Source organism: Thunnus thynnus, chromosome 12, assembly GCF_963924715.1.
Source record: "Thunnus thynnus chromosome 12, fThuThy2.1, whole genome shotgun sequence".
NCBI classification, from domain to species: domain Eukaryota; kingdom Metazoa; phylum Chordata; class Actinopteri; order Scombriformes; family Scombridae; genus Thunnus; species Thunnus thynnus.
Window position 1 is genome coordinate 2185479 of NC_089528.1, and position 14782 is coordinate 2200260.

The 14782-nt window shown below is 37.7% G+C and overlaps 1 protein-coding gene across 1 annotated transcript; it reads right to left on the reverse strand.

Moving 5' to 3' along the window:
- Positions 1-8141: 8141 nt before the first annotated feature.
- On the reverse strand, positions 8142-11079 carry LOC137193490 (uncharacterized). The gene is made up of 5 exons (XM_067604705.1): positions 11031-11079; positions 10404-10796; positions 9968-10114; positions 9663-9721; positions 8142-9271 (listed from the first exon to the last, which is right to left on the reverse strand). Exons 1-5 carry the CDS (start codon positions 11077-11079, stop codon positions 9152-9154), a joined length of 768 nt encoding a protein of 255 aa, XP_067460806.1. The 3' UTR covers positions 8142-9151.
- Between the last annotated feature and the right edge of the window lie 3703 nt (positions 11080-14782).

The following is a 14782-nucleotide window of genomic DNA, read 5'->3' on the forward strand; positions in this document are numbered from 1 at the left end:
GAGCTGCTACATTCTGGCTTTGTTGTATAGTATCTGCCTTAACAACACTCATTGGAGATTTACTGTATACCATTGTAATGTGAACCGTTTTAAAGCATTTTTGAGTTAGACTAATGTAATGATCCAGAGGAAAAAAACAAAACAGATCAGAAGCTTTTCTGTCATCTGTGATTTTTTTGTGTGTGATTGTTTTCAAATTGTTTTCAGAAACACCAAAGTTTTCTATCTAGACGTTTGTATACATATGAATTTTTAATCCGTTATTTAAGTGGTGGAAACAAATAAAACACACAAGTTGCATCTATTCTGCGATGAATGAATGAATAAAGGCAGGAATTGAGTCTTTGTGAATGTTTTTTTCATTAATGATTTCATATACACTTCATGCTACTAACAGTGAGCAACAGTGGATGGCTTCATGACCTGTTGTACAATACAGCAAAACATCTATATACAGTATATTCTCACAGGAGAATTGACAGTAAATTTCTGGTCCCCTACAAGTCACATCAGAGCCTCAGATCCTCAGGCCAGCTGCCTCTGACGGTTCCTAAATCTCAGTTCAAGACTAAAGGTGACTCTCAACTCCAGACCTCCCTGCCTGAGGATCTAAGACTTGCAGAATCATGACATATTTTATATATTTTATATTATGAAAATAATTCTTGCACATTGTTTTATTTTCAACATGTCTTGTTATTATTATTTTTATTGTATTATCTTATATAATTACTGGATATTTAAAAACTGTAATTTGTTCATTTTATTTGCCACCTTACAGCCCTGAAATGTTTTAATCCTGGTTGAAAATATATAAAGTTTATCATTATTATTCTCTGTAGCATCTGCAACATAAGAAACTCCAGTGATGAAGACTCTGGGCTGGTGGCTAACTTGAGATGAAAACAGGAAATTTCCTGAAAACAGTTATCATGTCTTGTTACATACAAACAGTCGTCACTGCTGATATGAAATGTAGCAGAACAATGTCAGTCAAATCATTGAATGTGAAGCAAATTGTAATCAACAGCCACAGACAGGTTTTATATTTGTGAGATTTATTTGTTTATTTTCACAGCTCATCAGTTTTCAATCTTTTATTTCAGTGGTGAAGAAAATAAAATACACAAGATGTACAGCATCTATTCTTATAATAATGATAATAATGATAATAATAATAATAATAATAATAATAATAATAATAATAATAAGTGTCTTTATTTATATAGCACTTATGAAAACACATTTAAAAAGTGCTTCACGTAAAAACAAACACAGCAATAACAGAAAGAAGTACTAAAAGATCAACATACGAACTAAGATAGCAAAACCCATAAAACAGAATAAAAACTAGAATCAGGTGAAATCAGGAAAGGCGATGTGCTAAAAGTATGTTTTGAGCTCAGATTAAAAGGAAGCCACAGACTCAGCCTGCCTCATTTCCTCAGGCAGGTGCCTCGGGGCTCTTATTTCAATAGCTCTGTTCCCCTTAGTCTTCAGCCAAGAGTCGTACGGAAATAAACAATCAGAGATATATTGAGGAGTCACACCATTCATTGCCTCTTAAGTAATTAAAAGAACCTTGAAATCAATTCTAAGACATACTGGAAGCCAGTGTAAAGAGGCTAAAACTGGGGTGATGTATTCAAACCTGATTACTGTATGTATCACCACTAATGAATTCTTTATACAACTTCTTGTGTAGCTTTACATCCTGTAATAAATGATGGTAGAATAAGTGCTGAAGTCGGAACATGGAGTTTTCTTCTTCTTTGGTCTCTGCAATGTCTGACGGATTTTCAGCGCAGCATAACACACATCTTCACCCTATGATTTGACATTTGTTATTCAGAATCATGACCATGTACATAGTTAATACTAGCTGTATGATTCATTATGAACAACTGTTAAAAACATATATTTTTATATTATGTTTCTCATCTGTAAGTGTAACATATGTTCACTAATTTGCAAAAATCAGAAGATGAGTGTTGTAAATTATAATTCATAAAAGTACTGTAAATTACCTGATTCAGTCTTGTTTGACCTCTAGTGTCAGCTGTTTGCTCATCAATCTGAGGTTCTTTAGTTCTTTCTGGTCTACCAAGAGCTCTGCTCAGTGTTCTTGGTACAGTATTGACTCTGCCTTGTTGATGGATTTTTTCAACTTTAGCCTTCTCTGAGCATCGCCTTTACAGAAATATTCATAATCATTCTCATTTGAATAATGGATTATCATCCTATTCCAGCATATTTTATTTTTTCCCTGTTCAGGCCTTTTTTCTAAGATCTCAAATGTAAAGTTATCCCAAAACTTACAGTACTATGCATAAAACGTCTATAAAGACTATTTAACTTCAGATTGGGGTTTGTTGTAGCTAATTTTCACATATATGTTGTACGTGCACTTTTTTATGTTAGACTTCAGAGCACAGATATTTCCGTTAAACAATTACATTACTTGAAACCACTTATAGTCACAAATATTTAATTCACAATTTTAAAAAAAAAAAATCTTACCAAGTAGGATCCTTGTTGTGACATTGCCATATTCATAAACATATCTGTAAGTAATGTATCCTTTATCCTCCACTGTTTTCTTTTCAGTTCCACAGTAGTAGAGACACGCATCTGAATTAGTGATGTTTAAAATGAGAAGGTCGTAGGATCCAGAAGAAAAGTTTCTCACAAAATGAAAATGGTGGAAGGGCTGCAGAGGACCAGTAGTATTAGTGGCGCCTATCAGTGAACTTGTTTTTGTTTTTAAAACAAGAGACGGCTGGTTTTCATGAGAACAGTTCCTGTACCACACTATGAATATTCCTGTTGATAATTTGCAGTCACAGTAGAGAGTAATGTTGTCTCCTGGTCTGACTGTCACCTCCAACACTGATCCAGCAGACTGAACCTGTCTGCAGGAAACAACTCCTGGAATACAAACACAATCACAAAAGCAGGTTAAAATCTGTACAATGTTACATGATTTTCACAGCAGATGCTTAACAGCAACAACACTGAGAATAGGTATTGTTTGATTGTCATAATGGAACCTAATAATTGTAACATAATTATCTAAAATTTTATCAAGTGAATTACCAAACAGAAAGACCAGAAAAGTGTGCATCTTGTCCATGTGTGATGTTAAAGAGTTAAAAGAAAGAGAAACAGATCTTACTTATAGTCATCATGACCTGCGCAGACTTTTCCATTAAAGGAAAGGTAAGCGCTGATTGGCCAGACAAGTGGAACATTTTTGTCTGTGGTTGTTTTCTATAGGTGTGATACTGACTGATAATCTGCATAATTGTGTTTCCTCAGTGAACACTTGATAATACATACAATCTGTTAAACCCCACTACATCTCAGCATCCAAATGAGGTGTTAGTATTTAGACGGTAGACTGCAGCCTAGCAATACTTGCTGTAGTACCTTTGTTGTCTGTGTATCTGTGGGTCGTTACAGACATGGAGATTCTGATACATATAAACCAGATGTAGACAGTACTCTAATCCGGCAAAGCTATGAAATAAAATTCATACTTGTACAGTGTAGAGAAGCATCCTTGTCTTAGTCTTCAAATAGAATCTACTGTATAACTGTTACACATTTAAACTGTCAGTTTACTGTCACTCTGCAGCCTGTTGGCATTTTGAAAGATAGAACAGCGCTAGTTTAGCAGCTGTTGTGAACACCAGGACAAGAGGGAGGGCTAGTGCTTGTGATCAGTGATAATCACATTAATAGTAACTTCCAATTCCAACAAGTTCTTATATAAATGTATTTGTCAGTGCTTAAAACAATGCATATGGCTGCTTGAAAAACCACTAACTTGAGTATTTTCTGATCAACCAAATTCCCACAGTTGAATGGACAAATAACACACCCCAACCTTTTTTCTAGGACTTTTGGACAATGCCACATCTGCTTTTTCTACTACAAGAGGACTGACATTATCTGATAACAAGAGGTCACTTGTCAGGAAAACATAACGTTGGCTGTTTTAAGATGTAAAACAAACACCAAATGCTGTTTCTAGTTATACTATTGGTCAGGATATGAAGAATAGAAAAAACGACCCACTAAAGGGCACAATAACCTTATTTTCTTATTTTTCTTTTTTTTGGGCAATGTTACAGTAGAAGTAAAATACTACATGCTAATGAGAGCTATCCTGGTGCAGCATGTGGGTAAAGTAATAGGAGAGCATACACTTTTGTGATGTGAAAAACCTACAACTCCCATTTTACATATTTTCATTTATTTTCATTTGTATCATTTAAAGAATTGGATCCTCCTTTGCGGAGAAACGTTTTCAAACGTATGTATCAGAAATCAAGTCTACTTGTCTTTGTTGAAAAGCACTTTTTCTACACTTTCACTGTCTCTGATAGCACATATCATCTAAAAGGATCTGCCTGAGGAGTTGAGATGATAGAAACAATGCCTTTAGTGTCAAATCTCCATGGTGATCCCACGCAACCACTGCAATACTCTTGTCTTCCCTCTGGGACAGAAACATAGTATAATAGCACTGATACACTGTGTTCCTGACTGTGTATGTGCACAAGTAGAGCAGAGCAGAAGTCTGTTACTGAATGAGAGCAGAAGCTGCCCTCGATGAGGGTAGACTTATTTTTGTGTTTGTTGTGGTCAAGATCACTCTGTTATTCTACAATATAACATCTTTTACTTTACCTTTCTTGTTCCCAGGTCAGCCTGCTGCTGCAGTTTGACAGATTGAGACACTCAGTGACTGATCCTCTGCATAGTCCATGTTTTCTCTCTTTTTCCGACAAGCAAGTATATAAAAGAAGGATCTTCAAAATTAATTATTGATTTTAACTCAACTTCTGATATTAATTTTAAGGATGCATTAATATCTTCTATGGGGGGAGTAATAACAAAGGTTATGATATTGTAACCCTGGTTCTATGAGCACAGGCAGAGCCCTCTACTGGACTCTATGGGTAATACTCCTCTCCTACACATACATGCAATCCCTCACTAAAATTTGCATGTATGTAGTCGGTCAATCAGGACGCACCTAACAATTATGTGCATTCCGCACCCTATATAAGCAGCGTCTCACTGCCACTCACCATCCAAAACCACTTCAGTGGACGGTGTTGGAGGAACAGGGTCCATCGGTAGATGGCTCTGCCTGTGCTAATAGAACTTGGGTTACAATATTGTAACCTTCGTTCTATCTCACATAGGCTCTGCACTCTACTGGGCTCTATGGGTACAATAGTTGGAGCCCGATGAATGTATGCCCTGCCACGTTATATCTAAGAACGGCCTCACTGAGCCCGGCCAGCCACAGGTTAGTTGCCATGGCCCACCTACGACTTTATAATCCCAGCTTCTTAGCATAGCAGTGGGGGCCCAATGCAGTCCAGTTAACATGGACCACAGCTGGGTAAAAAAAAATGACCTAACCTTGCAGGGGTCATAGGTTTTATACCAAACACCCTGCACACCCCATTTCCCAAGTCATCTTGGATCAAGGGAGAATGCCGATGTATAATTGCCCTGGGGGAGGGGGTCAGGTGAACCACAGCTGACACACACACACAAGTCCTGAGTCGCACCTGTAAGCATGGACCTCGTAAAGGAGTTCTCCATGTCCAAGAGATAGAACCTTATGAATGGACAAGGCGTAGACCAGGACACCACCGTGCATATGTCCTCAACACTCACCCCACTGAACAAGGCCGTAGACGCTGCCACACCATGCGTGGAATGCACTCGGACCACAGTGGGGGGGGGTCCTTACCCGCCTGCCTGTAGGCTTGGGAGATATACTCACAAAGCCAACTAGCAAGGCATTTCTTGGATAGGGCTTCATCAGCCACTTTCTCTCTATAACACACAAATCAACCTGTTCTGCTGTGGAAGGGGTGTGCAGTGATGCATTTGCTGCTGCAACGCCCAACACACCCAGATTGTTCAATACCAAAGCCAGCCATGCACCCAGCCAGAATATTTTCTCAAAATTCCATGGCCATGACCTTCGGGAAATCGTGGCGAACTGAAGTCGGTGGCAGATTTCCAAAGGTCTACGAAGCTGCTGAGACAGATGAGAGATTGTCGACATCATCCATCAGAGAAGCCGCTCGGAGTGTCTCAGCTGATGCATCCAGCGGCAGTAGCAGTGGCAGCAGTGGCAGCAGCAGCAGCGACAGTGGCGATGGAGAGCCAGATGGAGAGGTGATTTCAGCTTTGCCACAGAGATCTATCTCAAGCTCCGGCTTGCTCTCATTGCAGGGAAATGAGACATCACATCATCAAAAATATTCCCACCACTTCTTCTGTAAAAGGTGGCAGCAGCAGCCTAATTGGTAGGCGCGTACATGCAAATTTCAGTGAGCGTTTGCGTGCATGTGATTTGAGAAGAGTACTACCCATAGAGTCTAGTAGAGGGTGGAGCCTGTGTGAGATAGAACAAGCGGCAACTACCACAGCTTGAGGTTGAAGCGAATGCCGAGGTACTGTATCTTGAAGGTCAATGCCACCAACAGCCACTAGATGCTGGCTCCAAAAATACCTGGTTCCAATAGACTCCCATTCAAAAAGCATCAACTTCTCTGTAGAAATACTTAGCCATTTTTTTTTTTCAATGAATCATTATGGTCTCAATTGCTAAATTTGGGCCCTTTAATAAGTGTGCTGGTGGTCATTTTGGAAATTATTGCTCTGGTGATGAGATTTGAAGACTTATAGTAGGCAATGATGTCTGCTGTGTGGATGCTTAATGACAGCAGTGATTGACAGGTGCTCACCCACTGCTCTCCCCAACTCCAGGACTCATGCTGACTCACACTCGGATTGTCACAACATTTTCAGTAAGTTTAATGTTACTTGATTATGAAAGCTGCCCTGTTAGCACAATTTAGCTAGAGGAGTTAACGTTAACCCAAGTGTGCAACACTCTGTTTTCGCTATGGTTCAAGGTAGTGGGGCGCGTTCCTAGAGTGTGAAAGACAACACCCTGCACTCTTTAATTGGAAGATCCTGGCTACAAATGGAAAAGATGGTGTTGACCATAAGCTGCAACTCTAGGCTTCAAACTGGCTCCAAAGAAAACCATCACGCTTCACTACGTTCATCTTTACAAACAGCCAGGTCAGAACCAATGCAGCAAAATAATTATTGGTCATAATATAAAGTTCCAGCTGTTTTAGAATTTATAAGATAGATAATATGGAATCATGTTGTGTAGATTGTCTTTTGACTCAAACCTCTTCCGGTGGTCTTTTTGGTGCATCATTTAATATATCTACCGAGACTGACCTCACAAGAAAAAGACAGGATCAGTGGTTTATGCAAGTCCCCCAAAATAACACATATTTACATTCAAATGAAAGACGCCTAGTGGCTGTAACATGGCAGATCACTGTTCATACAGTGTTTCCAGATGCCATTCAGCTCTGTTTTTTAAACCATATCAACTATCATCACCTAATCTTAACCATGTAGTTATTATCGTAGCCATGACAACAAAGGCCTCCTAACCTGAAAACAGTACTCATTTTAATTTTGTAAGGCAGAGACAAACGCTGTCCCCCCGATTACTGTTGATAAGGGCATAGTAATAATAAAATTCTTGTATGTGTCACTCTGGACCAAAAATGTATTTTGTTGTTTAATTTAGAAGACTTACTGGAGACACTATGATAACCAGTGTTTTGCGTGTCCTATAGCTAAAAATACTTAAGCATCATTCACACCTACAGTAAACAGCAGACCACTTTCTTTTAGTCAGTGCAGATCAATACCATGTGAACATTCATAACAAAGCATAATAAAGCATATTTTCATTGATCACTTCAATTTCATTTTAGTAATTGTTCAAAGTAAGAACAAATACATCTACAACCACAAATTAAAACAAGAAAAAAAACACAGTAAGGACGTGCATCAACACCTTCAACAGACCACTAAATTGCATCTTTTGTCCATCTGCATGTTGCAGTTTGCTGTTGCATGAGGGGCTGTTTTTCAGTGTGGGTTTCCTGTGAGCTTTACTTTTTTCAGGGGCTACTTGAGATAAAAACAAGAAATTGCCTGAAAACATGTTGTGACACAGACAAGCAGTCATCGCTGCCATTTTTAATGTAACAGATCAATTACAATTAAAAAAACTTGAAGCAAATTGTAATCACCAACAATAAACAGACTTTTCATCTTAAGTTTTTGTAAAGCTGATTAAGTGGTGAAGAAAAACACATAAGATTCATCTGCTCTGTTTTAAATTTATTTGAAGAAAAGAACAACAACAACAACCCATATATAATGTGATTAATGTCACTAACAGTGTGGACAACACTAACAATGTCAAGACAATTAGAAACAATCAACAACAAAAAAAGAAAATCACAACAGCAAGAATTACAGTGAAATGTTTTACTCTGTCTACAATGTGATATGATAAAAATACATTGAGCTTTTTCACTTCAGGTCATAACAAAGGCTACATGTAATCAAAGTGAGGATACAATAAATGTGACCAGTTAGGAGAGGAGGGAGATACATTTTGCCACTGTGCAGTGATGACGCTACCTTGTATAGTGGGCCGCTATCCTAAAGGAGCCAATCAAGTGCGGAAGCTGGTGAACCAATCACCTCCTTGTCTCAGCACACACTTGTTTAGATACATGTAAACAGGTGTGTGTAAGTGTATCTTGAAGATAATGTTAATGTTAATGCTGCCTAATGTTCTCTGGACAGCAAAATGGATTATTTCATTTCCCATCAGTGCTGGTCACTCGTTAACATACAAGAGCTGTCTACATCTAGCTGAGACATGTACTTTTTCTGTTGTTGTTGCACTACTGTGGGCTGGGAGGAAGAGCATTTTGTTTTTTTGTGTATGCAAATAAACAAAATCTTGAATCTTGAACGTTGATAGAGAAAACACAGACTTCTAAAAATAAAATATGAACGTGGTCATAACAGCAGGACTCAGAAAATATGAAACAAATAATTTTTAAAATATTTGTAACAAACAAATATTCATAAAAACCCCCACTATTTGTGCTTTGCTGAATAACGTATTTGTATTCAGGAACATCCCTAGTCGGAGCTAAATGACACAATGGCTTATGAATACCTCTTCTCATTAATTTCTAATGTTAACTTGTTAGGTCCTTCACACCCCAGAAGTATTGATGGCAGAATATGTGCTGAAGTCAGAACTCTGGATTTTCTTCTTCTTTGGTCTCTGTGATGCTTGACGAATTTCCAGTGCAGCGTAACACACATCTTCATCCTGAGATTTGACATTTGTTATTTCAAATCATGAACATGTACTATACAGATGTGCTACTTTGATTTCTATACTTCACTATTAAACACATTGGAGTAAGAATCAAGGATCAGTGTTGTTAGTGTAAAACATCATATACTGTATGTGCAACATCTTTCTCAATGCATTAATGATTATTTATTATGAGGCATCATGAACAATTGCTCCATTATATATAACTGTGCCAGTGAGTCAGTATGAACAACACCGAGGTCCCACCATTGAAACACCAAATGAAATGGAGCCATTATTAATATAATTAGATAACATATTTTATCTGAGACAGGATTTATACCTGTGTGACAAGTAAAAATGTTCGTCATGAAAAGTGATTCAAGTTTATACTGTAAATTACCAGATTTCCTGTTGTTCCTCTGGTGTCAGGTCTTTGTTGGTCCACTTGAGGTTCTTTAGCTGCAGACATGAATATAATATCATTACACCATGAAAACCAACCTCACAAAATACCTTAAAGAATATTAATTATTGTATCTAAAGCCAGTTATGAGGTTAAAAACAAGCTTTCAGATGCAAATTTGACAATGTCTCTGGATAACAAGTTAAGCTACAAACATTTAAAGAACTAGTCATCAAAGTAATCTAATGAACCGAGGATAGAAGGACCAAGTGGATAAAAGTGACATACTGTACAGTAGGTACCTGTTTTCTGGCTGAACTGATAAACCAAAAGAGAGAAGAGGAGAGAGGAGAGAACAGCCAGAGATGGACAGAGAGAGAGCAGCAGCGTCCAGCACAAACCACAGTCTTGTTGGTGGGTTGAGGTTTGGTAATCTGGCTCACTGGAGTCTGAATCAAACACAAACGAGTGAGTGAATGTTTGTGATTCCAATGTTATAAATACATAATGGAAATTAAAACATGTTCACATGTTTATTATAATTTATGTGAGCGAAAAAAAAAAAGATGTTTGTATGTGCACTGTGACATCATGAAGGCTCAGCTACTTCTTATTTTTCAAATGCCCACATTAATGTAAGCCCATATTTTCTTCCTGTGTGGTGGTTAGTTGGTTAAATGGTTAGATTTACTGTGTAGATAATTCACACATATAGAGAAGTCAGATGAGACTACTTACTGACTACGATCCTTGTGACATTTCCATAAGTGTAAACATCTCTGAAAGAATTTGTTGTCTTATCCTCCACATTGGGCTCTTCAGTTCCACAGTAGTAGAGGCCCTCATCTGAGTCACTGATGTTCATGATCAGCAGGTCGTAGGAGTCAGAGGATTTGTTCTTCACCAAATGAAGACGAGGGAATCGATTCAGAATGTTTATATAGTCTTTGTCTCCAAATTTTGTTCTCAGAACAAGAGAAGGCTGGTTCTCATGAGAACAGTTCCTGTACCACACTATGTCTACTCCAAGTGATCTTTTGCAGTCACAGGACAGAGTGATGTTGTCTCCTGGTCTGACTGTAACCTCCAACACTGATCCAGAGATCCCATCATGACTGCAGGAAACAACTCCTGGAATACAAACACAACAATTAAAGCAGGTTGAAATGTTACAGTGCAACATTTCACGTTATAAAAGATGCAGGATACTGCATGAGTTAATTCTCAAAATGGTACCAATTGTAATGTAATCTTCAAAATGTAATATCAAAATAATTACCTAAGAGAACAACTAGAAAAACATGCAGCCCGTCCATGTGTGATGATGACCTGTAGCTGACAGGCAGCGACACTGTTCTTACTCACGGATGTCACGACCAACGCACACTTTTCCATTAAAGGAAATGTAAGTCATGATTGGCTAGTCTAATGGAACATCTTCTTCTGTGGTTGTTTTCTATTGGTGCAATGGCAAGTGTTGGCTTTTGCATTGATGTCAAGGTTAAAAATATTTCTTCAGAATACACTTGAAGAAAAGTACCTGATAAAAACAACCACACTGCAAATTCCAACTGAGGAGCCAATACAGAAGTGCATTTTATACTTATGAATATACTGATGTACAGAGACAACGAATAGACCTTCTAATTAAGCAAAGGTATAAAAACATGAGGACACAGATATATAGTGCACTGTACAGCAGTAGTATTGTTAGACTCTAAATAGTCAATTTGTTCTCACTGTTACTCCAACAGGGATGTGATCCACTAGAGGGAGTGAAACACTATTGTCTGCTTATGTTTGCATTAAATTGATAATATCAAGCTAAAAGGCTGTAAAAGTCTTTAGGAAGAATGTTTTGGGGTAATGTCACAGTAGATGTAAATACTACTGTTTTTTACTGACTTTATTTTGTTTAAAAGTTTGAACTCCTCTTTATTGAAAAACATCTGGACCCTTGATGAAACCTTTTTAACTGCATGGATCAGTAACCACTATTTGGACATGAGCTGCATGATCATAACTTACAACAACTAACAACAAACAACTTACTCATTCTGAACTAATACAGTGCATACCTCTGTTTGTGCTCAATTACACGCTGCTCATGTTTGTGTCGGTGTGCACGTAAGGTGTGATCTGCTCGGCAACCTGCTCTGTTGTTTATAAATCACTCTGCTCACCACGTACAGGATACACTGTGAAGAGTGAAACAGAGGTTTATGTCTTAATGAGAACAAAACATGTCTGTTGTGTTTCTGGCTGAGAGCATTTAGATGTTTTCATATTCAAGTACATTGTTACATGTTTTACTTTGCTCAATAATTTCTTATTTTGGGTGAGAATTTGTGGAATTCTTCTCATCATTTTGTGCCTCCAGGGATTTGGATTTTCTGGTCAAAACTAATAGAACAATATAAGTATTTGTTTTGATATAAAACTGCAGCAACTGTATTAAGAATGAAGATAATACAAAATTTAGAATCAAGATGACCCCTTGTCATCTAGTTTAGAGTGATGTAGACAACATGGGGTCAAACCTCCTCTGGTACCTTTTTTTGATTCAATACTTAACATCTCCACTAGAGGTCAGGAGAGTTTTACATGCAGCTAATGTGACTAACTGTTCAGAGATAACACCATCACCATTTCTTTACCCTCCTCTGTTTGTTTCAATAAAACACTTCAAGTGAAAGTGCTCCTGTGTAGACTATACCATTCCTAAGTGTCACTGAAAAAGCAGTTGTTAATTAATGTGTGAACAAGTGAAAATTCATCAAAAAATCATCCATCCTACATGAACACGCAGTGTTTAAACAGTGCAGAGGGTGTCACTGATGAAGTTATGTTGTGGTCACTCTGTGACATAGTCAGAAATACACTGTACATCTAAATGTAGCTGTGGTGGCTGCAGAGCTGCTACATTCTGGCTTTGTTGTATAGTATTTGCCTTAACAACAGTCAGTTGAGGTTTACTGTATACCATTGTAATGTGAACCATTTTAAAGCATTTATGAGTTAGTATAATGTAATGATCAAGAGGAAAAAGCAGAACAGACCAGAAGCTTCTCTGTCATCTGTGGTTTGTGTGTGTGTGATTTGAAGGATGATCTGTGTTCTCAACATCTACAATGAAACGTGCAAAATGAAGCCGTTCAATACCTTCAGCAGGCTGTGGTGGAGACAGATGTCCCCTACAATCAGTTATGCTAGTAACTGTGCAACGATAACATTTACGTCAATAAGAGACAGTTCCCAGGGGAATTTGGAAGGTGATGATCAGTAATGTCACATTTTGATTTTTTGTATGCAATGAGTGAAGGCCACTCGGCCATGTGTATTGTGAGAAATGTGGAAAATGCCAGGTACAATTGATACATGTTAGAGAAGTTTGTGACACCATTTTTTTCTGAGATGAGTCATGTCTGGATTATTACCAAAGTGTCAAGGTCAAGCGAGGTGGAGTTCATATATTAAGCTCCACATTAGGAGGGGTTATGAGAGGTATATAATTGAATGTTTTATGATTTTGCATTAGGTTCTTTATCCCGGGATCATGGCCTCGGTTTTCTTTGTATTGCTCTTTATGCTCAGTAAACCTATTCACATTGAACTCTACTAGCTACCAGTGTATTTCTTTGAGTCTTTCTCTTATAAGCTTTGAGTTTAATGCTAAGTTGTGGGTGACCTGAAGATTTATTGGCCCATTTGAAGATTTTACCACAACAAGGCCACTAATCTGCAGCCTCAGTCTGTCTGCATGTTGAGCACTGCCGTCATATGAGGAGCTGTTTGTCATTGTGGGTTTCCTGTAAACCTTACTGGTCTTATTAATCTATAAGTTGATGTTTATTTGATATGAGTGTGTCCATGTGGACAATATAACTAGATTTATTTTTTCTGTTAAAAATACATTGGATATACAATGATGTAAATGGAAAGACATGCCCTTGGTGGAAAAATAGGTTTAATAAATTATGGCAGAGGATTTGGATGAAACCAGCAACATCTCCTGGTCTCATTTGTTCTTTCCTGAATTTCAGGTTATTCACTGGAAAGAAGCCTAGTAGCTGTAACACAGCAGATCACTGTTCATACCGTGTTTCCAAATGAAAGTCAACTCTGTTTTTTAAACCATATCCACTATCATCACCTAATCTTAACCATGTAGTTATTATTGTATCCATAACAAAGAGGGTTTCCTAACCTTAAGACAATGCTCATTTCAATTTTGTAAGACACAGAAGTGACAAATGATTCCTCCCCGATTACTGTTGATAGGAGCAGAAAATAGATCAGAAAATTCTTGTATGTGACACTCTGAGTCAACAATGTATTTTGGTGTTTAATTTGGAGGACGTACTGGAGACACTATAGGCCATGAGGGAAAACAGTCTTTGACTTTTCCCGTAGCTAAAAATACTTGAGCATCATTCACACCTACAGTAAACAGCAGACCACTTTCTTTTAGTCAGTGCAGATCAATACCATGTGAACACTTCATAAACATTTTTACAGTAAACTTATATAAAACATGTTTTAATTGATCTCTTCAATTTCATCTTAGTGATTATTCAAAGTAAAAACAAACAAATCTACAAACAAACCTGAAACAAGAAAAAAACACAGTAAGGACGTGCATCAACACCTTCAACAGACCACTATTTTGCAGCTTTAGTCCATCTGCATGTTGCAGTTTGCTGTTGCATGAGGGGCTGTTTGTCAGTGTGGGTTTCCTGTCAGCCTTTCTGACTTCAGGGGCTACATGATGGTTGAGGTTAACTTCACTGTTAACCCTTTATTGTCTGGTAACATCTTTGAAACTGGATGGCAAAACAGTTTGTAATAAATATGAAGGAAGAAGTATCCATGGAACACATTCATTACTTTGAGTCTTACTCTCTGAGCTGAATCATCTCCAACATTACAAATACTTAGAACTGTATAAAACAGGGAGTCAGAGGCTGATGGCTAGATAAAAACAGGAAATTGACTGAAAACATGTCGTGATACAGACAAGTAGTTGTCGCTGCCATTTTTAATGTAACAGATCGATTACAGCTAAAAACTTGAAGCAAATTGTAATCAGCAATAACAAACATGCTTTTTATCATACA